The sequence below is a fragment of the Nilaparvata lugens genome, chromosome 13 (genome assembly GCF_014356525.2).
Source record: "Nilaparvata lugens isolate BPH chromosome 13, ASM1435652v1, whole genome shotgun sequence".
Taxonomy (NCBI): Eukaryota; Metazoa; Arthropoda; class Insecta; order Hemiptera; family Delphacidae; genus Nilaparvata; species Nilaparvata lugens.
In genome coordinates this window covers 13,553,616-13,576,374 of record NC_052516.1, presented here as the reverse complement: position 1 = coordinate 13,576,374, position 22,759 = coordinate 13,553,616, and the positions used below count along the sequence as shown (strand labels likewise).

The window sequence follows — 22,759 nt, the reverse complement described above, 5'->3', positions numbered from 1 at the left end:
TCAAAGTTTGCAAAAGGCTTTCTAGAGTTGTTTATCTGCTCACTGTTGATCGCCTGCTGATGTTGTACCATGCGGTATTTGCCAGCCACATTCAGTACGGTATCTCGATATGGGGGCACTCGGCGCTTGTGAGGAACATTCTCCAGCTTCAGAAGAAGGCACTCCGTGTAATGACATGTAGTGAGTATGATGCACACTGCCAGCCCATATTTCAGCGTTTGGGTATCCATTCAGTATAAATATGGCCTCTACATACTGTCATCGCTCCTACATGTCAGGAAAAAAATTACACATTCACCAGAAGAGAGTGTATTCACATGGAACTCGAGGAGGGTCAACTTGGATGTGCCGCGCTGTCGCCTGTCAAGAGAGAAGGATAGTTTTCCAGTGTTGGCTGTGCGAATGTTTAACTGCCTGCCAGACTCGGTTAGGGCGCGCTCTGTAAATGTATTCAGGAACTCATTGTCGCGGTGGCTCATTGGAAGGAGCTTAAACTACCAGTTGGAGGATTTCTTTAGTGAGAGCTTTGATGGACTGTGATACTGCCTAAAGTTTGTGAAAATTGTTTTCAATTACTTGACAAGATCGATCCAGAAAAACCTGGCCTTGATCACGACATTGGATATTGGATTTGGATATTCCACGTTGTCAAAATTGCACTATAATTGAAATGATCATGGAGAAGTATCGATACATCGAATACACTTCGATATATAGATGAGATGAGCGATACAAAAGTCCAGTTAACAGGGTAGTACCATACGTATTTTTCTTACCTTTTTCAATTCGTTCTGTAAGCCGGGAGCGAGGAATATGCAGCCCACTATGGTTCCAATGAGAAGCATAACAGCATACATTATGCGAGTCGATGTAGAGTTGCGACATGACGGACACCCGGCGCAGCATAAACTGCATGCTGCACTTCCGCAACAACATGCCAGCTGCAACATTAGTAACAACATAAGTTTTCACAAAAATGCCACATAACATAAATATAGGGAAATGTCTCAAAACAACACATTCAAGAACATACTCAACTTTAAAGAATTTAGAAATGATAGATGATACGGTAGCATAGTTTCCTTGAAACTGTAGCCTATAAAACACAAATTATGATAAAATTATCTTAATTTTTGACAAAAATATGTTGTTTTCTATCTTTTTTTAAATCTAGACACAACACATCCGGCCTGATGGTATTGTATTGTATTTGTTATTGATTGTATGTTTTTTGAAGATTTCTTGCATTTGTTTTAATGTTATGATAGTAAACGAATCTTAAATTGATAAAGAGGAAGGTTATTCAGGTAATTCTATGAATATGATACAGTATTGGATAGAATACTAAAATTAAGTAGCCTATTATGTTATTCATGTTTCAATTTCTATGGGTAGCTTCATTTTTCTATGGTGTGACAATACTTACTATTGGTAACCAAAATGGCATAATAAATTGGGAAAATAAATAAAATTAGAAAGAAGTACAATGTAATCGTTGCTAATACTTTAAATTTGATTCATTGAAGATTTGGACTAAATTTTAGTACCTATGAAAAACAATCAAATAGAGCTCATATTTGGTCTTATAATTGAATCATATGTTTAGTTATATAATACTCATTGTTTATTTAAAAATAGGTTCATGTGATTACTTCGAATTGAAACAAAACAAGATCTTTTGCAAGATTCAAAACTATTATTGAAGGTGGCACATTAGTTTTGGTAGAATAATTCTTGACAGGGCAAACTATTATTTGGCAGGAAAATGACTTGAACACATGGAAAATCCTTATTAGATTAGAGAAATGATATAATATATTACGTCTTGAAGACTAGAACAAGGAAGTTGACAATATTGACTCATACCTGAGCAACGGAGAACACCCCCAAAATTGCTCCCATTTTGACTCAGAAACCAAAAATTTGGGGTCTAAATCACTGGCTGAGTTTGTAAACAATTAAAAGGATAATTTATCACACAAATAGCACAAACCAAATCAATATTTGACTTTTGTTTTGAATGCAAAGTTCAATCACAAAGGAGAACGACGATCTATTTTCAAGGGGCCTTGAACAACTGACAGCTGTTTTGCAAGAAACATGCTTGCCAACACTGTAGAGATAATTTTTGGAAACCAAGATCATAGTCATTTTGATCCAGCTGGCGGTGAATTGATTTATAAATTTTCAACATAACCTAAAAAATTGAGTTAATACGTTTCGCAGTTTGCGTCATCTTTTTCAACAATGGTTTAATATTTTAATACTATTAAAGGTTGAAATAAAATTTATCAGCCTCTATTCTTCTGTAAAATATTTAATTCATGATGAGTATCATCCAGAATTTGATAGTTTGTCAAAAGTGTTCCAACCACTGGTAAGTCTTATACATGTTAAAATTACTATTCTTACTCTTTAATTCTACTACTATAGCTCTAAACCTCTCATTAATTTATGATTTTACAAGCTAGTCCTTATTTTTATAAACTCCAGTCATTTATTTTACACACAACATCAGTATCATACATTTCTGTAACCATATAACAGAGCAGACTCTTATTTTATTGTTTCAGGGTCATGAACAGCTTTAAAACAACACATTTTCCTATTGTAAATGATTTTCTGCGACTGGTTGGAAAAAGATCGTTCAGGACTTCATCTAGACACTTCAGACTACCCAGAAAACGTATGAAAAGTAGCCCGGAATTTGTTGAAACCCAGTCTCCAATAATTCCGTCCGCTGGAGACGTTGGCACGCCAAGATTGTGGAAACCTGTCTTGTTCACAGCCGCTGTAAGTTGACAATAAAATTAAATTGCTAATAAGCTTAACTTGGTCCTGTAGGCTATTTCATTAGAACACACCAACAATCTAGAAAAGGTAACAAGTAAAACCAGTGGTGTCCGTGTGTAGAGCAAGTTGGGACACCAGTGAATCACCAACTGGTGACCCGGGTGAAACGCCAGTGAAACACCAACTGATGACCCGGGTGAGACACTAGTGAAACACCATCTTGTGACCCGGGTGAATCACCAGCCGGACACCTATTGGTCACTTTACTTACATTTAAATAAAATATCCATTAAATATCCAAAGTTTTGATCGTTAGCCAGGTGTTCCCGGATGGATCGCGTCAAAAAGAAATGAAAAACTTACTTCCGATTGACTTCCATAGATCTGGGAATCGTCATCTCTAGTATTATAATGAACGAAGAAATGAATTTACATAATAAAATAAAAATGGCACAAGGCCACATAATAATACATAAACTGGTGAAAAAGTGAATTTTCATACGATTCAAGATTTCTTTATTTCGAAAAGCATTTATATACAAATGCATAGCATCGTCATAATAAATTAAACATGGTAAATAAAAAGTATTTACATTCATAGAAATAAAAATTCAAACACAAGCATACAAACACCAAACAAAAAAAACCCTCAAATTTAAAACTCCTCTTTTCTATGTACGGGCATTTTCAAATTGAAATATTTTTCATGGTTCTCTTAAATTTACCCGCTTCTAGCTCCTTCAAATGATGCATGGCTTTTCAATACCTTCTTCTTCATACATTTTGTTGGTGGGGAGTCCCTTGCGGGGCGTTCCCTCCCACCTGGTGTGAACTTTAAGCCACCAATGGCTCCTGTCGACCATCCATAGTTCAGCCAGGACCGCAAATTTGACGTGCCCATCCAACAACACGGGATTGATGTATATTTTCAACCAATAATGGCGTCTTACGACTGTCCGTACTTCAGCTAGGACTGACAGTTTAACGTGCCCCTCCGATAACACGGGAGTGACCTGGCCAAAAGTTTATCTATATCTGGGTTTTAGCCCGGGACATCTAAGCTGCAACGCAAGCACTACCGTATATCTTCTGAATCTTAATAAGAACAATATGAAAACTTGTAGTACCCTTTTTTATTTAAAATATTATATTATTATATTAAATATTCAAATAATCTCTAGATGAAAAAAAAAGAAAAAAAAAAGAATTGAGAATCTCTAGATCTTGTATCATTCCAATAAACTAGGTTTCCCTGGTATTTGCTAATAATTATTTAATTAATGTTGTTCTTTTGACCTGTCGAAAAACGTTTGTTCATATGTGGGTTTGAATCCGTGACATCTGGGCTGCTACGCAAGCACTATATGCACTAGACCACAGATCACTCCAATAACTCTGGTAGGCCTAATTCTCTAATTATCAATTAATTTTTTTCAGTTTGGTTCAGCCTCAGTATCTGCTGCAGCCATATGGCAGTATGAGAATATACGCGCCAGACATAAATCGTTTCAAGAAAAAGTAGAATCACCGTTCCAATACTTCAACAACTGGAATCAACCGGCCGAAAAACGGGTAAGGCTATTTTCATTTCAAATGTCCAACCACTGAAATTGTAACCACACTAATAACTACTTTAATTGTGCCATAATAACGGCACCGTGAGGTGGATGTCCCCAGGAGACGCCTCCATCGATCAAGTGTGGGATTTCTACCCTGATATTCTTCAATAAGCTGCCTCCTGGTGTGGAGCTGCCTTCAAGAGAACTGTCAGGAGGCTGTTTGTGACAAGGCATATTATAGTGTAAATTAATTTATGAGTAGTGATTTGAATTATTATTAAAAGTCGTCACTGTTTGGACCTGCCATCTGAATATTTGTGTGTGTGTGTGTGTGTGTGTGTGTAATTACGTGTATTGAGTTTTATGACGGCATCGATCCCACAAGTGTGGGTAATAGATGAAGCAGAAGGTATTTATTTAATTTATTTATTTATTTATTATACAATGCAAATGACACTAATGCAATAACATTTTAGAAGATAAAATAATAAGGTAGTCCTTGTGGTATTTTTCTTTCAAATTTATAGGTGACAAAGTCCAAGATAAGGTTAGAATTTCACGTGTACAATTTTTATAAAATTTTAGTCCAAGATAAACATGAAACTATAAATTTTGAATTTAGATGACTTGAATTAATAAATAATAAGTAATATTCCACTCAATTACCACTTGAAACTAATACTATCGAGTTATTTTTAAAAATTTGGAACCATTGAAGAAACAAACTTGTAAACACTAAAGCTCAGCTGACATGAATTTATTATCTTGAATGAGCTACTCGAGGTAGTTGCAAAATTCCAGATAGCAGTGTCAAAATTTCCGAAAACATACAACTATCATCCTTTTTTATTCGTGTTGTTGAGAGTTGAGGCACAGAATACATACAGAATGGAAAGTATCAATCAAACGCCTATACAACCAATGTTTTATACATGTCGCGAATACTTGAGTGCATTAAGACCTCGTCATATGACTGCGAAATTAAAGTTAGAAATTGAAACTACCGCTATCTGGGTCTTTTGATTGGCTCGCGGCAGTGAACGAGACCAATTGACCCGGATCAGTAAAGTGATCCAAACCTCCCATCTATACTATTACAGTACTGAACTTTCTTTCAAGATGGCGGATTTTTGCGACAGGATACTAGCCGACTTTCCATTCTGTATCGTATTCTGTGGTTGAGGCTTCTCATTCTCAGCTCCCCATTATTACAACGTACTTTGATATCTTGTTCTACATCCTTTACCCACACTTGTGGTATCGATGGCGTCATAATACACTACATAACACATGATTATGATCAAGATGGCAGTGTGCGGGATCCATCCCTGGTTTCAAACAGTGAGCGGTTTGATAAGCTATCGCTTAGATAAGTTGAGAATCATGCGCCTGATACTCCCGTTGGAAGGGTGACCGCTCGAGCCAACTCCTCTGAATATGATTCATGAGTTGTAAAATCGCTTCCCGGTGGTTTGGAACCCACCTAAAACTGTAGGTCCATTCACCTCTCATTATCATTCGCCTCATTACCCACACACAAGCCTATAGCTCATGTCTGCATCACCCTCAGCAAAAAACAATAAAGCACACTATAACATGCTTGGCTAACTAGCCGAAATCTGAGTCAAGTCGACGTCCAGAAACTCTTGAACACTGTAATAGGCCCTGACCTTCAAGCATTTGGTCACAACTAATGAGAATCTACTTTGTGAAAATACTTGAGGACTGAAATTTTTTTGAATTGAAGAACTACAAGACTTAACCTATTTCGGACTATGTGTATCTAAATTTGGGAGAGGAATAGCACAATGTTACCTTATTTTTCCTCTCCCTATCATTTTGATGATAGATATCATTTTAATTCTTCTTTTAATAATTACTTTCTATTATAAGATGTTTTATTTTGTTTATAGTCGGCTAAAAATTCAGAACTCCTTTCTTTCATTTCAATATTTAATTTATAATTCAACTCACGAACAAACCTTTTAGGTTCATGTGAGCGTGGTTTCTATTATTTTATTTTTTAAGTTTGTTATTTTAAGATTGTGTACATGTGTTTTTACATTTGTATGCTACATTGTATTTTTTTCGGAAACAATAGAATTCAATTCAATTCATTCCGATGATGTACTTTTTGTATAAATGAATAAAGAATGTCAAATCACCGAATAGAATCAATAAATAAACCCTGAGCTCTTGTAGCATAAATATAATCTAAATTAGTATAATATCCAAGTAGTATAAATATAACCTGCAGTCTCTGGAGGCGCACCCTGGGTATGTCAATCAGCTCTCTATGCCTAGTGTTGTAGTGATGCACATATGATCGGGTCACCAAGTTTTCTATCTCTATGATATTACTGACCAACAGTTCAAGTATTACAGTATGAAAACTTCTTGAGAAAATGTAGTTCTCTCCAATGGCGCTACAGCCCAAATCGGGCTTTGGCCTCAATTAAACTTTGCCTCCAGCCATCTCTATCCATTGCTGCACCTTTCCATCTCCTCAAACGTAGCATTTCCCTAGCGTCCTTTGCCACTCTATCCTCCCATCGCTCTCTTGGTCTTCCAACAGGTCTCCTCCTCCAGGCTGTCACGAATACTTTCCTTGGCACACGTATATCTGGCATCCGTTGCAAATGTCCTGCCCATCGGAGCCGCATCAATCTTATGTGGACCGATAGTGGGGGTTCTCTGTAGAGTGTTGCTAACTGCATTAATACGGATACGCCACTGTCCTGCCTCACACACCGGTCCATATATTCTTCGCAGCATCTTTCTCTCAAATACATTCAACAGGTCTGCTGTTCTGGCTGTCATTGTCCATGTCTCACTTCCGTAACACACCACTGTCCTTATAATGCTTTTATATAGTTTTATCTTGCATTCACGGTGTACATTCCTAGCTTTTGAATATGCATACAAGGGAGAAAAATGTGCGGTTGGCTGCAGTGATACGTTTTTGAACTTCTTTGAGTTCCTCATTAGTATCCGTTATGCAACTCCCTAGGTAAGTGAAATAGAAAATGTAGTTGTTCCATTGTTATTATTGCGTGCACATCGATTGCGAGCGGTCAGGCGTTTGGAGTTCCAGCGGTATAAGGGCCATATGCAACATCCACGTTTAACGCTAAACCACGTTTACTTGTAGATATGGTTGCATTTATCATAATATGTTCCACTCGGGGTTTAAACGAACAGCTGACATTCTCTGTTTAAACCGAGAATTGTAAGCCAAACTGCATATGATAGTTATCCTCCTAATACCGCTTCAACCGTTGACCACTCTCTGTGTGCAAACTCCCTTAATTTCATTATAATTTTTGCACCTATACAATGTTATTTATAGATAAATATAACCTATCATGTATTTTCATCTCTTTTTTTCCAACAGATTCCGTTGAGAGAGGAAATGCACAAATTTTGGAAACGTCTTACAGAGGCTGAGAAAATTTTCGCGCCCATCTGTTTTGCGAATGCTCTTGTCTATTTGGCGTGGAAAGTTCCCAGCTGGCAGACGACTATGTTCAAGTATTTCTGTACAAATGCTGCATCCAGTAAGTTCTTGCAATACTGTCTTACTAAGGCTAGGCACACACCAGTTAGTCAAGACAAGACATGATCAGACACGTTTAGTCACAATACTTCACATTGTTGCTTGTGACGCATCTCACACTGATTAGTCATTGCAATTAGACATGTCTTCATAAGCAAATATGTGAAGTATTGTGACTGAACGTGTTTGATCATGTCTTGTCTTGTCTTGACTTAACTGGTGTGTGCCTAGCCTTACTTTACTTATTTACTTACTTCCTCAATTACTCACTTACTTACTTACTTGCACACTTACATAAGTAATTACCACTTTAGTAACTAATCCTAACTGCCAGGGCCATCTATGTCCAAGCGGACATTTGGATGTTCCAACAAAAGGCCTTCAGGGCCTTGTCGCATTAGAAAATACAAGTTAATACTCAAGTCATTTCCGACTTTTAAAACCAGTTAACTAATTCATTTATTTATTCATATAAGGCTTTTATAGGCAGAGAGATCCTTTCGGGTGTTCTGCCTTACCGTATTATCCAATGTCATTTCCTATCAACACTCAAGTTAATAATCACTTTTGAACAACTGAATTACGACATAGCAGTCAGGTATTTATAAATAAAAGCCATTAGCTTCTACTCACATTAGTGGAGCGCTTTCGGACACTAGGCCCTTCCTCAACACTGGTTGACACTGGAGGGGAGTGTCAAAAGGGAAATGTCAACCAATGTTGATGAAGGGCCTAGTGTCCCAAAGCGTTCCACTAATGTGAGTAGAAGCTAATAGCTTTTATTTATAAATACCTGACTGCTATGTCGTAATTAGTTGTTCAAAAGTGATTATTAACAAGCAGTTCGTAATGGAAACAAACATTGAAGAGTCAAGTTTATAGGTTATATATTGGGTTCTTCATGTTTTATCACTAAACATTTGCATCCTTTATATTTATAAATAAAGCAAATAGCTTTTATTTATAAATACCTGACTGCTATGTCGTAATTTAGTTGTTCAAAAGTGATTTTTAACAAGCAGTTCGTAATGGAAACAAAAATTGAAGAGTCAAGTTTATAGGTTATATATTGGGTTCTTTATGTTTAATCACTAAACATTTGCACTTTCACTTCATGAGTTTTTCATTTTAGCTAACTAATAATATTGTTTCTTCTGGTACTAATTAAATTGTCTTAGACATCCATCCTAATTACCTTTAACATTTTTGAACTCTCTGCCAGAGCTCAAGCATTAGCTTTTCTGGGAGAGCCCATTATTTCAATAATAAAATAAAACATTCGTTGAATATGTTTTTAAATTAGTTTAGATTTTCTCATGCAATAGGTCCCAGGTGGAGCTATCCTGAGCATATCCTTTGGTAGTTCCAAGCCTCTCCATATCGGATTTGACAATAAATTACTGTCTTGCACAACAAATATTATGTAAAATTGGCACAGAACTAGTTCTGTCTCAAATCAGACTTGTTATAGTGGGCCCAATCTGTGTACATGGAATGTGGCAAATTGTCCAATTCACAATTTACCAGGTAAAAAGTCCCGCGTTCCATGGGAAGAGTTTTGACAGATTCTGTACCAGAAATCAGTTCCAGTTCCAAATTCCTGCCCCACAGTCGAAGCGTGGTAAATTGTCCGGCCTGGTACAGTTCCAACTATCTGAGCTCTAATTGGTCGATTATTGTAATCTGCTTGCTTCTCTGCGCATGCGCTGATAGTTTGTTTACCATAGCATAGCCATATAATACATAACCAACAATATGATGTTTGATAACCATTTTGTTAAATGAATTTTCCTCTATAGAAAATTTGAGAGTAATGGAATGAAAGAAATGCACACTTTTCTAGACGGTAAGTTTGTAAAACAGCCTTTCTTCATTCACGCAGCTAGTGAACGACACATTTTGGTGTAAATCAACTTTATAAGTGCGCGCCAAAAGTTTGAAGCAACGATTTTGAAATGGTGTTCCATGGGAACATTTTGCACTAGTCACGTGATGGAAGAATTTACAATTGGAACTGGAACAATTTACTGTACACAGTCAGATTCAAGTTATAGTCATCACCTGATTACATGATGTTTTACATGATTACATGATGTTTACATGATTACACGATGTTACATGAGTTTTGTATGTTTTATTTATGTATTTTCCAACTTTTTTCTGTGTTTTAGAAGCGCTATGCTGGCCCATGCTGTTATCTACATTCAGTCACTACATGCTTCTACATCTGGGTGCCAACATGTATGTCCTGCACAGCTTTTCCCATGGTAAATCATTTTCATTCATCTAATTTAAAAAAATAATAAGTAATTCATAGATAATTTACATTCACATTCAACTAGCCTTTTCCATTCTGTTTGGAAGGGAAAATTACTTACCGGTAAATCATATACATCAAAAATATGATTTATTTGTTCATTTATTTATTTTTATGTCTGATTATTTAGTTGTGATTATCCTTTGCACAATTTATTGAGCCATCATGTTCAAATTATAACTATAATGAAGGAGAAACATATATATACCTATTATACTTTTCAATTTTTCTTATCTTTCTCTTTCTCCTTACTTTCTTCTTTCGCCTTTCATCCTTCTTTCTCTTCCATTTTTCTTCTCTCACTCTCCAACACTTTTGTGAACATAAAAATGTTTCACATTTTCCCTTACAAGCTCTATCAGTTTAGTACTATGTACCTATGCCAGCGCAAAAACCTAGGTTTTGCTGGCTTTGTAAGATAGAAAACAAGTTATTTTTCACACTTTTTTTATGTATTCGAACACGACATGCAGTCGATGATTAAGGAAATATTAATAACTTTTACTTACTGACTGGAGTACTTTCAATCGTTTGGCGATCATTTTCAACAGTGTAGACCGGAAATGTTTTGATGGTTAGGAAGATTTGTGGTGTTTATTATGTGATCAAAAAGTTTGTTGGATTTGAAATTCAGCTGTTCATTTAGTATGTTGTTACTGTCTAGGATGGTGGCTTTATAAATTTCAAACTTTGAAATTTATAAAGCCACCATCCTAGACAGTAACAACATACTAAATGAACAGCTGAATTTCAAATCCAACAAACTTTTGATCACATAATAAACCCAAAATCTTCCTAACCATCAAAACACTTCCGGTCTACACTGTTGAAAATGATCGCCAAACGATTGAAAGTACTCCAGTCAGTAAGTAAAAGTTATTAATATTTCCTTAATCATCGACTGCATGTCGTGTTCAAATACATAAAAAAGTGTGTTTATACAAAGCAGCTCGGAATGGATCAAGAAATCATCACCTTCAAGTTATTTTTAATTTAAGAGTTTATGTGTTATTGGAATCTTATTATGTATTTCTTGCTTGTCTTTTATTTTTATGATTCATAGTCTTCATTGTATTGTTTTCAATTTGACAAAATAAATGTTATTTGATTTGAAAAAAAGAAAGGGTTACTATAGTGAGGTCCACATTATAATGGCAGTGTTTGATAAACTTACTACGGAGCTAGAGAAGGATAGCGCTATCTGCTTTGTCAAATGATAGACAAGGATAGCATCACAAATGGCAATCAAATAATATCAATGTAACTTGTATATTATATTGTTGTATTATATAGTTTATTGTGTTGTTTATGTATGTGGTTTGTGTATGGTTTCAGGTACAGTTGCCAGTCTGGGCAAAGAACAGTTCACAGCGATGTATCTGACTGGCGGAGTTGTGGCTTCACTGGCCAGTATCATCACAAGTGTGGGAATGGGAGTCGGCAGACATTCTTTGGGAGCTGTGAGTATTCCGAATACTTGTGAATTGTTCACTTAGGCTAGGGCCACACGAGCGCACAAAGTGCGTCCGTTGCAACTTACTTTTTGACGTACGTTGTAGAAATACATATAGTGAGGTCCACGTTATAATGGCAGTTAAGAAAGATAGGAGGAAAACGTTGCCAAGTCTCTCCATTTTGCCACTGACTGTACACAGCTGTTATTCAATTCATCCCATTAGATTTAAACTAATAATAATTATCATTTCCTTGATAAAATAATCAATTTAATGTCAAATTGATCAAGAAAAAATATTTTTTCACAATTTGATTAAAAAATTTGCTTTTATGACTGAGATCAGATTTTTATTTTTATACAAACCTGAAATGGCGGCTAATTTAAAAAGCTGTGATACAACAATTTGAATTCCAAAACAACAGAAATTGAGTTATTTGGTAGGTATTCTATTCCAATTTTCTTTAAAAATAATAGAAAAATAGAAATCCTATTTAAAAATAAGTAATTTTAATGGATTAATTCTGAAATAACTTTTCAATATTATTTATACCGATACGAGTAGGTCTAACCTACACGGGTGGGCTAACTTGAGCATGGATGAAGTCTAGGATGGTTAGTTATCAACTTTTAAAATGTCATTTCAGGTATTTTAATTTGTGTTTCTCATAAGGTAATGTTTACAAATTTTTTCATTGTTTCAAAAATACATTTTAAATCAATTATACGACTTGTGTACTCAATTATTTTGATAGAATGAAGAAAAAAAATGGAGGCTGAGAATATGGTTTGTTCAGTTTTGTACAGTCACTGTCAAAAGTAAATATAAAATATTCTGGCAAATAGACATTGCAAAGCGAGAGAGAGATAGTGCATTTTGTTTTGTTGTATGATAGAAAAGGACAGCAACAGTATTGTCAATCGTACACTGCCATTATAATGTGGACCTCACTATAGAAGTGAATTGGTGACAACACACGAGGTACGTGTGTACCAAGTAAAGGAAGTCGTAACGGACGGTGATTTTGAACTGCGCAGAAATGCTACAACGTACACGTTGAGACATGCAAAATGTATTGCTTCGTCCAGTTCAATTGCGTAAAGCCAACTGACGTTGACGCACCACACTCAACGCTCGTGTGGTGTCATTGGCGACTGCCGCAAAAAGTAAGTTGCAACGGACGCACTATGTGCGCTCGTGTGGCCCTAGCCTTAAGGCTGTGCAAAGGCTAAAAATAAACTTTCTACTGGTGATATTTTCCAAAGTTTTTCGATTTGTATTTCATCAAGCTATCAAAATGAAAAAGTTTTCTCAGGGAAAAATTTTTTCCGATCATTACTTTTTGATTTGATTACTTTTTTTTTTTTTTTTTTTTTTTTTTTTTTTTTTTGTCAGTATCGCGTTAGCTCTCATACAGTGCAGACGTACTCGTAGTGTAGTGCAGTAGAAGTAGTGAGTCAGCAGTTGATTGTTCACGGTATTTAAGTGGAACAAAACATTGCATCAAATTTCGGTTAAAATCCGCCGTCTTTATGCAATCGAAGTGACCTACTTTCGCGCGGCCTTCAATTTTCGTTCGCGCTCGCGTTTCCGCGATCGTGAGTGAGTACGAGGGCTTTTCGAAAAGTATGTTCGCAAATTATTGACTATGGCTACGTCAAGTGGAAAATTGTTGAAACTACCCAGTTTTCTTGCCCCGAGTTTGAAGAGCAAGAAGACGAGGAAAGCAACATCGAGAACATGGACACCACCAAACCATCAGAGATCCAGTGTTCACCGGATCGTTATATTAAATCAAATAAGCTCCATTCAGCCGCCGAGCATGCACTCTTCATCGCCTGGAAGGAGTCGGATGAGAAGAGAAAGCAGCTAGAGAAGAGCAACGTAGAACTTCAGCGGAGAATTGAAGACTTAGAATTGCGATTTCAAAAAATAGAACAGAACATTCAACAACCATGCAGTCCAGCAGTTGCTGAAAACTACTCAACTAATGAGGAGGAGTTGGCAAAAGAGACTGAGTGGATCAGGGCCCGTAACAAACGTACTACAAAGAAGAGGAAACTAAATAGTACTTTGTCTCCTGAACCAAAGAATGAGCCTACTGGTAACCATCGTCAGTTGAACAAAATCACCTCATTGCAGAAGAATAAAGGTGAGGAAGTAAAGAACAAGAAGAAAGAAACGCCACCGCCACCAATCATAGTGGATGGTATAAAGAGCCTGGAGTCTCTTCATAAAAGTTTGAAAAAAGTGACTTCAGATGAAAAATTTAGAATAAAGCTCTTGAGTAGAGAGACTTTCAAAGTAAATTCAGTAGATTCAGAAACGTACAGAATATTACAAAAGAATTAATCAACGATGGTTTCAACTGGCACTCGTATGAAAACAAACAGGTGAGACCCATAAGAGTGATGATAAAAAAACTTCATCACTCCTGTAGTATAGAATCCATAATGGAGGACTTAAAGGCTAAGGGATTGCTAGTGGTAGATGTAGTGAATAAGTTGAAGTGGAAAACTAAAGAACCATTAGACATGTTCATGGTTTCGTTCAGCGCAGAAGAGAATGTTAAGAAGGTTTTTGAACTTAAACATATTCTGGGTTGCAGAGTAGAAGTTGAAGCATTGAAGAAAGTTAATCTAATACCTCAATGTAAGCGTTGCCAGGCTTTCAACCACACTCAGGCTTATTGCAACAAGGAGGCCAGATGTGTGAAGTGCGCTGGAAAACATGCATCAAAGGAGTGTACGAAACCTAGTGAAGCACTACCGAAATGCATTCATTGTGGTGAAGCTCATCCTGCAAGCTACCGTGGTTGCTCTGTAGCAATTGAGTTACAAAAAATACGTAACTCGAGTAGGGTAGCCAGTAAGAATATAACATCAAAAAATGTTGTCGATTCTCAGGCTCGGAATGTGGCTAATTCTCAAAGTAGGCCCACTCAACATCAAAGTAGGCCCACAGAAAAGAGAATGACTTTCGCCGAAATCGTATCCAAAGAAAATAAATCGCAGATGAAGAAAAATGAAGAAGTAAAAGACACCTCACAAATCCTACAGCTCATCTTATCTAAACTTGATAAACAAGAGAAAATAATTTCATCCCTTCAATCTCGCATCGAGAAATTAGACAATAATAGACAACAAAAACCAAAATGATTCGTTCACTAAACATAATGGAATGGAACGCAAATGGACTCTTACAACGACAACTGGAATTGGAAGCAGTTCTAAACATAGATAATGTAGATATTTGTCTCATTTCTGAGTCTCACTTTACAAAACAGTCCTACATAAAATTTAAAGGTTACAGGACCTACCACGCCTTACATCCCAACAATGTTGCGAGAGGGGGGAGTTCAATCATAATCAAAGAGAGCATTCAGCATAATGAACACGTTAAATTAGAAACTGAACGAATTCAATTGATAGGAGTATGTGTGGAAGCAGTTAATTATCGATTTGTAGTTGCAGCTGTCTACTGTCCTCCTCGATATTCATTCAGAAAAGAAGATCATCTATCAATGTTTGATATGTTGGGAACGAGATTTATCCTTGGCGGTGACTTCAATTCAAAACACATTCATTGGGGATCACGATTAACAACTCATAAGGGCAAGGTACTTTACGAAGCTGTAAGAGAGTCAAGATGTGAATCTCTTTCAACTGGAAAACCAACTTATTGGCCTACAGATACAAGTAAGATACCTGATCTCATAGACTTTTTCATAATCAAAAACATTTCAGTAAACTATTTGCAAGTAGAGGAAAGTTTTGATCTCAATTCAGACCACTCTCCAATTATTCTGAAGTTGAGTGACACTATTTTACAAAAACAAAATAATTATCCCACACTAGTTAATAAGTATACAGATTGGGATGGCTTTCAGCAAGTGTTGGAGGAAAGAATTAACCTGAATTCACCATTAACAACTGCAGATCAAATAGATGAGGAGCTGGAAAAATTTGTTACTGATATACAACAGGCAGCCTGGTGTAATACTCCGCAGACTAGAAACGAAGAACAGTAGGAAATAATTATCCATTGGAAATAAGAGAAATGATTGCAGAGAAAAGAAGAGCTAGAAGGAGGTGGCAGCATTCACGTTCTCCTCAAGATAAAAGATTACTGAATACTCTCACACAGGAACTGAAAAGAGAGATACAGTTTATTAAAAATGAATCAATCAACAGTTACTTGAGTAATTTGACAGGACAAGGCAACACTGATTACTCACTATGGAAGGCTTCTAAGAAAATAAAAACACCCATCCAACAAGTTCCCCCTATTAGGAAACTGAATAGACAATGGGCCAAGAATAATGAAGAAAAGGCACAGGCATTTGCTGATCATCTTGTGAATGTCTTCCAGCCAAACGTTGCAGCTCAAGAAGATCTAGAAATTGAAGGTAACATCATGCAGGAAAATCAAGAACTAATGAATGTCTCAGTAGAAGAAGTGAGAAAGGAAATAAAACTTATGAATGCTAAGAAAACTCCAGGATTTGACCTGATAACTGGCTTAGTCCTGAAGCATCTACCAAGGAAAGCACTCATCAAGCTAACAAACATCCTGAATGCTTCATTCAGACTCAGATTTGTACCAGGAGTCTGGAAAGTAGCTGAAGTTATAATGTTACTCAAGCCAGGAAAAGAACCACATGAAGTAGCTTCATACAGACCAATTCCCCAATTCCATTGTTACCTGTGTTATCAAAGTTGTTTGAGAGGATATTATTGAGTAGACTCAAGCCAATAATTGAGAGAAAGCAATTAATTCCTAATCATCAATTTGGTTTCAGAAAAAAACACTCCACAATTGATCAAGTACATAGGATAGTTAATATAATAGAGAAGAGCTTGGAAGAAAAAAAGGTTTGTTCAGCAGTTTTTCTCGACATAGGGCAAGCTTTTGACAAAGTATGGCATGAGGGACTTCTTTATAAACTGAAGAAAATGCTTCCTAAGCAATTTACAGAAATATTGCAATCATATTTGACAGGAAGGTACTTTAGAGTCAAATATGAAGATTCATATTCTGATCTAAGAGAGATAAAAGCAGGAGTTCCGCAAGGAAGTGTTTTAGGACCAGTCCTTTATCTTCTCTTCACTAGTGATATCCCTAATTTGGAGGAGAATACCACAGCCACGTTCGCAGATGACACCGCCCTACTAGCAGTAGACAGTGATGTTGGTATTGCAACAGCGAAGCTTCAGAGATCTGTCAACAAGATACAAGACTGGACCAAAAAGTGGAGAATGAAGCTCAATGAGGAAAAGTCGATTCATGTTAACTTCACCAACAAGAGAGCTGTGTACCTTCCAATCAACATCAATGGAATTAATATACCACATGAAAATCAAGCTAAATACCTAGGTATGACTCTTGATGCTAAGCTTCGCTGGAAAGAGCATGTCAAAAAGAAAAAAGAAGAACTGAACATAAAATACAAGAAATTCTACTGGCTTATTGGAAGAAACTCATCACTTTCAATACCAAACAAATTGCTCCTCTACAAGCAGATCTTCAAACTTTGGACCTATGGAATACAACTATGGGGCTGCACCAAACAGAGCAACGTCACCATCATACAAAGATTCCAGAACAAGGTGCTCCGAAACATCGTTGATGCTCCCTGGTATGTGCGGAACAGCGACATCCATAGGGACCTGGGAGTCAACATGGTATCCTGTGAGATTCAAAGGTATGCAGAAAGTCATGAAGAACGGCTCCACCAACACACGAACGTCGAAGCAATCCAGCTGCTAGACAACGGAGGGTTGGTGCGGAGACTGAAAAGAAGGAAACCATTTGAATGGTGTGCAGTGAAAGTGGTGTCTAGTGAAAAAGCAGAGCAGTGATTGAGTGAAATCTAGCTTAAGTAGTACAGTTAATAGATGTACATAATAATTATTAGTAGGTAGCAGTAAGAAATTCTAAAGAGAGTTTCACTGTAGTCCATATTATATACAATTAGTAAATTAGGTTTGATAAAATTTGCTCATTAGTCTCAAGACTAGATAGCAATAGTAATGTGATAAAAAAAAAAAAAAAAAAAAAAAAAATTACTTTTTGAGATATGAGCGCCTGAAGTTTAAATTTTTGGACGGAACATTTCAAATTCGGTAAGAGATAACTCCATGAAGTTTAGAGGATAAATTCTTCATGGTATTCTTGATTGAATAAAACAAAAATTTTCTGAAAATATAATTTTTTGAGAAAGTTATTCAATTTACAAAAATAGCCAAAAATAACGTTTTGCCGAGTTATTAATTACCAAAAATGACAAAAAATAACTCGAAAAACGTTATTTTTGGCTTTTTTGTAAATGATAACTACCTCAAAAACTGATATTTCAAAAACATTTTGTTGTATTCAATCACCAATACAATGAAGAATTATCCTCAAATTCATTGTGTTATCTCTTACCGATTTGAAATTTTCTGTCCCAAAAAATTAAACTTCAGGCGCTCTTACTCAAAAAGTAATGATCGGAAAAAAATGTTCCTGAGAAAACTTTTTCATTGATAGCTTGATGATATACAATCGAAAAACATTGAAAATATCACAGTAGAAAGTTATTTTTAGCCTTTGCACAGCCTAAACAGAGTTCTGTATCAGGACCAAGCCACACGAAGCTGTTTTCAGACTAGTCGGCAGGACAGGAAGTTCTCCGAGGTTAGCGTTCGAGAATCAGCAAATCGGAGTGTTTCCTGCCCTGTCGACTCGTCTGAAAAACGCATCGTGTGGCTTGGCCCTTAGGCTATTAATACAGTATATGTATAACTTATGGGTGAGTGCACACATAAAGCGATCAGGCGATCTTTGCTCTAAAGGTCTTGGAATGATATAGATATCCGTATCTATAGTGAGGTCCACGTTATAATGGCAGTGGAGAAAGATAGGAGATCAACGTTGCCGATCCTCTGTCTTGTCAATGCCTTCTATAGACGGTAGCTGATACAGGTTCATTGATGTAGTATTAACTGTTCGTTCTCGTTTAAAATTATCATTTATATTTTATTAAGCAAGATATTATATTTTTGAATAATTTCATAATGATTTTTCATAGTTAAGATGAAATATTTTGTTAATTAATGATTAATTCTACATTGTTAAAAGAAAATCTGGCAACAAAGCAAAGCGACAAAGAGATAAGCGCTATCCGCTTTGTTGAATGAAAGACAAGGATAGCAATAACATTGCTAATCAGACACTGCCATTATAACGTGGACCTCACTATATATTCTCTGACCATTGACCACTCTTTGTGTGCACACACCCTAAATCAGGCAAGAAATTCAGAACACCTCTCAAAATGCAAGTTGTCCACATCCATTCTCTTTTAGAATAGCCATTCTATTATAGTCTATTCTATTTATTCTATTCAATTCTATTCTTTCTATTCTATTCTATTCTATTTTCTACTCTACTCTATTCTATTCTGTTCCATCTATTCTATTATCTTCTACTCTATTCTATTCTATTCTATTCTATTCTATCTATTCTATTCTATCTATTCTATTCTATTCTATTCTATTCTATTCTATTCTATTCTATTCTATTCTATTCTATTCTTTTTGGCATGTGAAGTGTATGTTTGTTTGACATAAATATTTTGAATTTCTTTCCTTTCTATTGATTATTGTATCACTGTTTCAATTTGTTGCATTTTTTTGTAGTTAAGAAGTTGATGTAATTATTCATATTGAATGAAAAATACTAAGAAATTGTCAAAAAACCACAGATTTATTGATGCTTAGAAAGACCGGTTTCGGTTATTACACCATTGTCAATCTCTGATGAACAATTCTTAGTTTTTTTCATTCAATAATTTGTTGCATCTTGTTTTGCAGTCTGGGGCAGTGATGGCGGTTATTGGATACTCTTGCATGGCCTATCCTACATCTCAGGTGTCCGTCATATTCGTGCCAAATTATTCGGTCAATGCTGAAACAGTAAGTAGTCTTTTTTATCAAAACATGTAAAAGTTTGACAAGCATTGAAAACGATAGTTGATTTGTTTCCACGTCTTAGGCAAATCCAATCCATGTTTAATAAGTTTAAAGTTTATGTTTAAAGTTTCAATAAGTAAGTTTATGATCATAAGTTTAATGATCATTAAAAACAATAATTATTTTGTTTCCACATCCCAGACAAATCCAATAAATTCATCCTTCGTAGTTATGCCCAAGTGGTAGAGTGGATATTACTGTACAAACTTCGCCACGTCTCAAATAAAAACGTTATTCCGTCATTCTATTCCTTTTTCATTTCATAACCGTTGCCAGGAATATAGTGAGGTCCACGTTATAATGGCAGTGTTTAATTAGCAATGGTATTGCTATCCTTGTCTGTCATTCAACAAATCGGATAGCGCTATCTCTCTCTCGCTTTGCTCTGTTGCCATATCGTCTTTTAACAATGTAGAATCAATCATTAATTAACAAAATAATTTAATCATAATTATGGAAATTCATTATGAAATTATTGAAAAATATAATTTCTCGCTTAATAAAATATAATTGATTATTTTAAACGAGAGTGAACAGTTAATATTACATCAATAAACCTGTATCAGCTACCGTCTATAGAAGAAATTGACAAGATAGAGGTTCGGCAATGTTGTTCTTCTATCTATCTCCACTACCATTATAACGTGGACTATAACGTATAGTTCACTCTCCTCTGAAATGCACCAACTTGAGAATGTAAATCTTACTTTGTATATATTAGACCTAGTCTTGTTTTGTAGCTCAAGTAGTAGCTCTGTATCTCTTGATAGCTTATTCACTTGCTTTATGTTTTGTGCAGGCATTGAAAGCGTTGATGGCCGTGGATTTGGCTGGTTTAATATTCAGATGGCGGTTCTTCGACCATGCTGCTCATCTTGGAGGAGCTCTTTTTGGAGTGTGAGTAGTATAATCAATGTAATCTTTAATTATAATGAAGAAAAGAATTGGCTTATACACGTAGGGGATAGGAAATTCCCGAATGACGTATCATCACGTCTCAACTACTCAACTGATTAACTTAAAATTTTGCATAAAGATTGTTAATTTACTGAGGATGGCTATCGTCCTATTTTAAGTTCTTGAATGTTTCAGTAAGTCAAGTTTTCAGTTTGTCAAGTTTTTAATAAGACCGTTGCGGAACACGCGTTACCTGCTAAAGTGAGGTCCATGTTATAATGGCAGTGTTTGATTAGCAATGATATTGCTGTTGGTGTTGCTATCCCTGTCTTCCATTCGACAAAGGAGATAGCGCTATCCTTTTCTAGCTCCGTAACGTTGCTAGATCATTTTTAACAGTTGAAATATAATTCATCAAAAAAAATGTTTAATTCAATCATGGACATTTATTATTAACTCATTGAAAAAAGTATTTTCTTAATGAATAAAATAAACAGTTAAGGCTGTGCAAAGGCTAAAAATAAACTTTCTACTCGTGATATTTCTCAAAGTTTTTCGATTTATCATCAAGCTATCAAAATGAAAACTTTCTCTAGGAAAAATTTTTTATGATCATTACTTTTTGAGATAAGAGCGCCTGAAGTTTGAATTTTTGGAACAGAACATTAGAAAATTTCAAACTCGGTAAGAGATAAATCCATGAAATTTAGAGGATAGATTCTTCATGGTATTGTTGATCTAGTAAAACAAAAACTTTCTGAAAATATCAATTTTTGAAAAAGTTATTCAATTTACCTAAAATAACTCAACTAAAAGTTATTTTCAGTAAATTGAATAACTATCTTAAAAATTGATATTTTCAGAATTTTTTGTTTTACTAGATCAACAATACCATGAAGAATCTATCCTCTAAATTTCATGGATTTATCTCTTACCAAATTTGAAATGTTCTGTCCCAAAAATTTAATCTTTAGGCGATCACATCTCAAAAAGTAATGATCAGTAAAAATATGTTTTCCCGAGAAAACGTTGTCATTTTGATAGCTTGATGATATACAAATCAAAAAACTTTGAAAAATATCACGAGTAGAAAGTATATTTTTAACCTTTGCACAGCCTTGATAACATCAGATAATAAACCGGTATCAGCTATCGTCTAAGGCAGTGGTAAGGCTCAGAATCGATATCGCCCTTTCTTCACTTCCCTTATAACTATAACTCACTATAACTCAGACTATCATCTTGGGATTTTCATCAATTATGAATTATTAAAGTTGATATTTTTTGTTTGTGTTTTACAGAATGTGGTACTTTTACGGACGAAAGTATATATGGGGCAACAGAGAGTACGTGGTGAGACCATGGCATGAATTACGGACATCGGGAGGAAAAAATTTCTGAATTATACCTACAAGAACACAATAAATTTATTTTATTTCGAGGATTGTACCAGAAAATTGTTCAACATTTTTGTTATTGTACTCTGCATATTATTATGTAAATAAGAAGAGATACTAGCTGTTTTTTGTGGTATGTATGTTTTTGTTTATTTATTAATCAATAATTTATCACAATGAATATAATACGGATAGATACGTTAAGTCGTCGGTCCCGGCTGCCTAAAAAGCAATCGTTAGGTCATGTCAGAGGCCCTAAAATTGATCAGTTGCGACCTGAAAACTCTGACACCAGATCTGAGCCAGCCAGGTCATTCTCGATATTATATTTTATTAATATTACGGATAGATTTAACAGGCAGTTTCCCAAAAGTTTTCATACTCTAGTTTTAATGTGTGATCACATTGGATACATATATGTGCAAGTTCACGCTTGGTTATGCATGACCAAGAGCGCAGATGAGAAACAAAATCTGGATAAGAGCAATAAGAACACTCATACTGAACGCTTGCACTTGCTGGTTGCAGCTACATGCAAGTCACAATGTGTTTTAATGACACTTCTCAAATTTTATTTTTCGGCTCATGCATGATCTGACGTGCACTTACACATACATACACGCATTCAATGTGATCACACCCTTACAATAAAATAGTCCAGAGGCCATTCTTATTAGTGTAGAGTTTTGTTCCAAATCACTCGTATTATTTTTGAGTCCAAAATAACTATCAATCACAATTTTTAATTTTCTTCTTGATAATCTTTTGTTA

General features: G+C 35.6%; 2 protein-coding genes across 2 annotated transcripts; one reads left to right on the top strand and one right to left on the bottom strand.

Moving 5' to 3' along the window:
* Window positions 1-733: 733 nt before the first annotated feature.
* On the bottom strand, window positions 734-2,074 carry LOC120354026 (probable serine incorporator). The gene is made up of 2 exons (XM_039439863.1): window positions 1,867-2,074; window positions 734-941 (listed from the first exon to the last, which is right to left on the bottom strand). Exons 1-2 carry the CDS (start codon window positions 1,900-1,902, stop codon window positions 744-746), a joined length of 234 nt encoding a protein of 77 aa, XP_039295797.1. The 5' UTR covers window positions 1,903-2,074; the 3' UTR covers window positions 734-743.
* Window positions 2,075-2,153: 79 nt separating this feature from the next.
* On the top strand, window positions 2,154-22,123 carry LOC120348906 (presenilins-associated rhomboid-like protein, mitochondrial). Its single transcript, XM_039439862.1, has 9 exons — window positions 2,154-2,377; window positions 2,574-2,793; window positions 4,231-4,365; window positions 7,747-7,909; window positions 10,080-10,175; window positions 11,561-11,685; window positions 19,536-19,637; window positions 20,494-20,591; window positions 21,893-22,123. Exons 1-9 carry the CDS (start codon window positions 2,325-2,327, stop codon window positions 21,990-21,992), a joined length of 1,092 nt encoding a protein of 363 aa, XP_039295796.1. The 5' UTR covers window positions 2,154-2,324; the 3' UTR covers window positions 21,993-22,123.
* The last annotated feature ends 636 nt before the right edge of the window (window positions 22,124-22,759 follow it).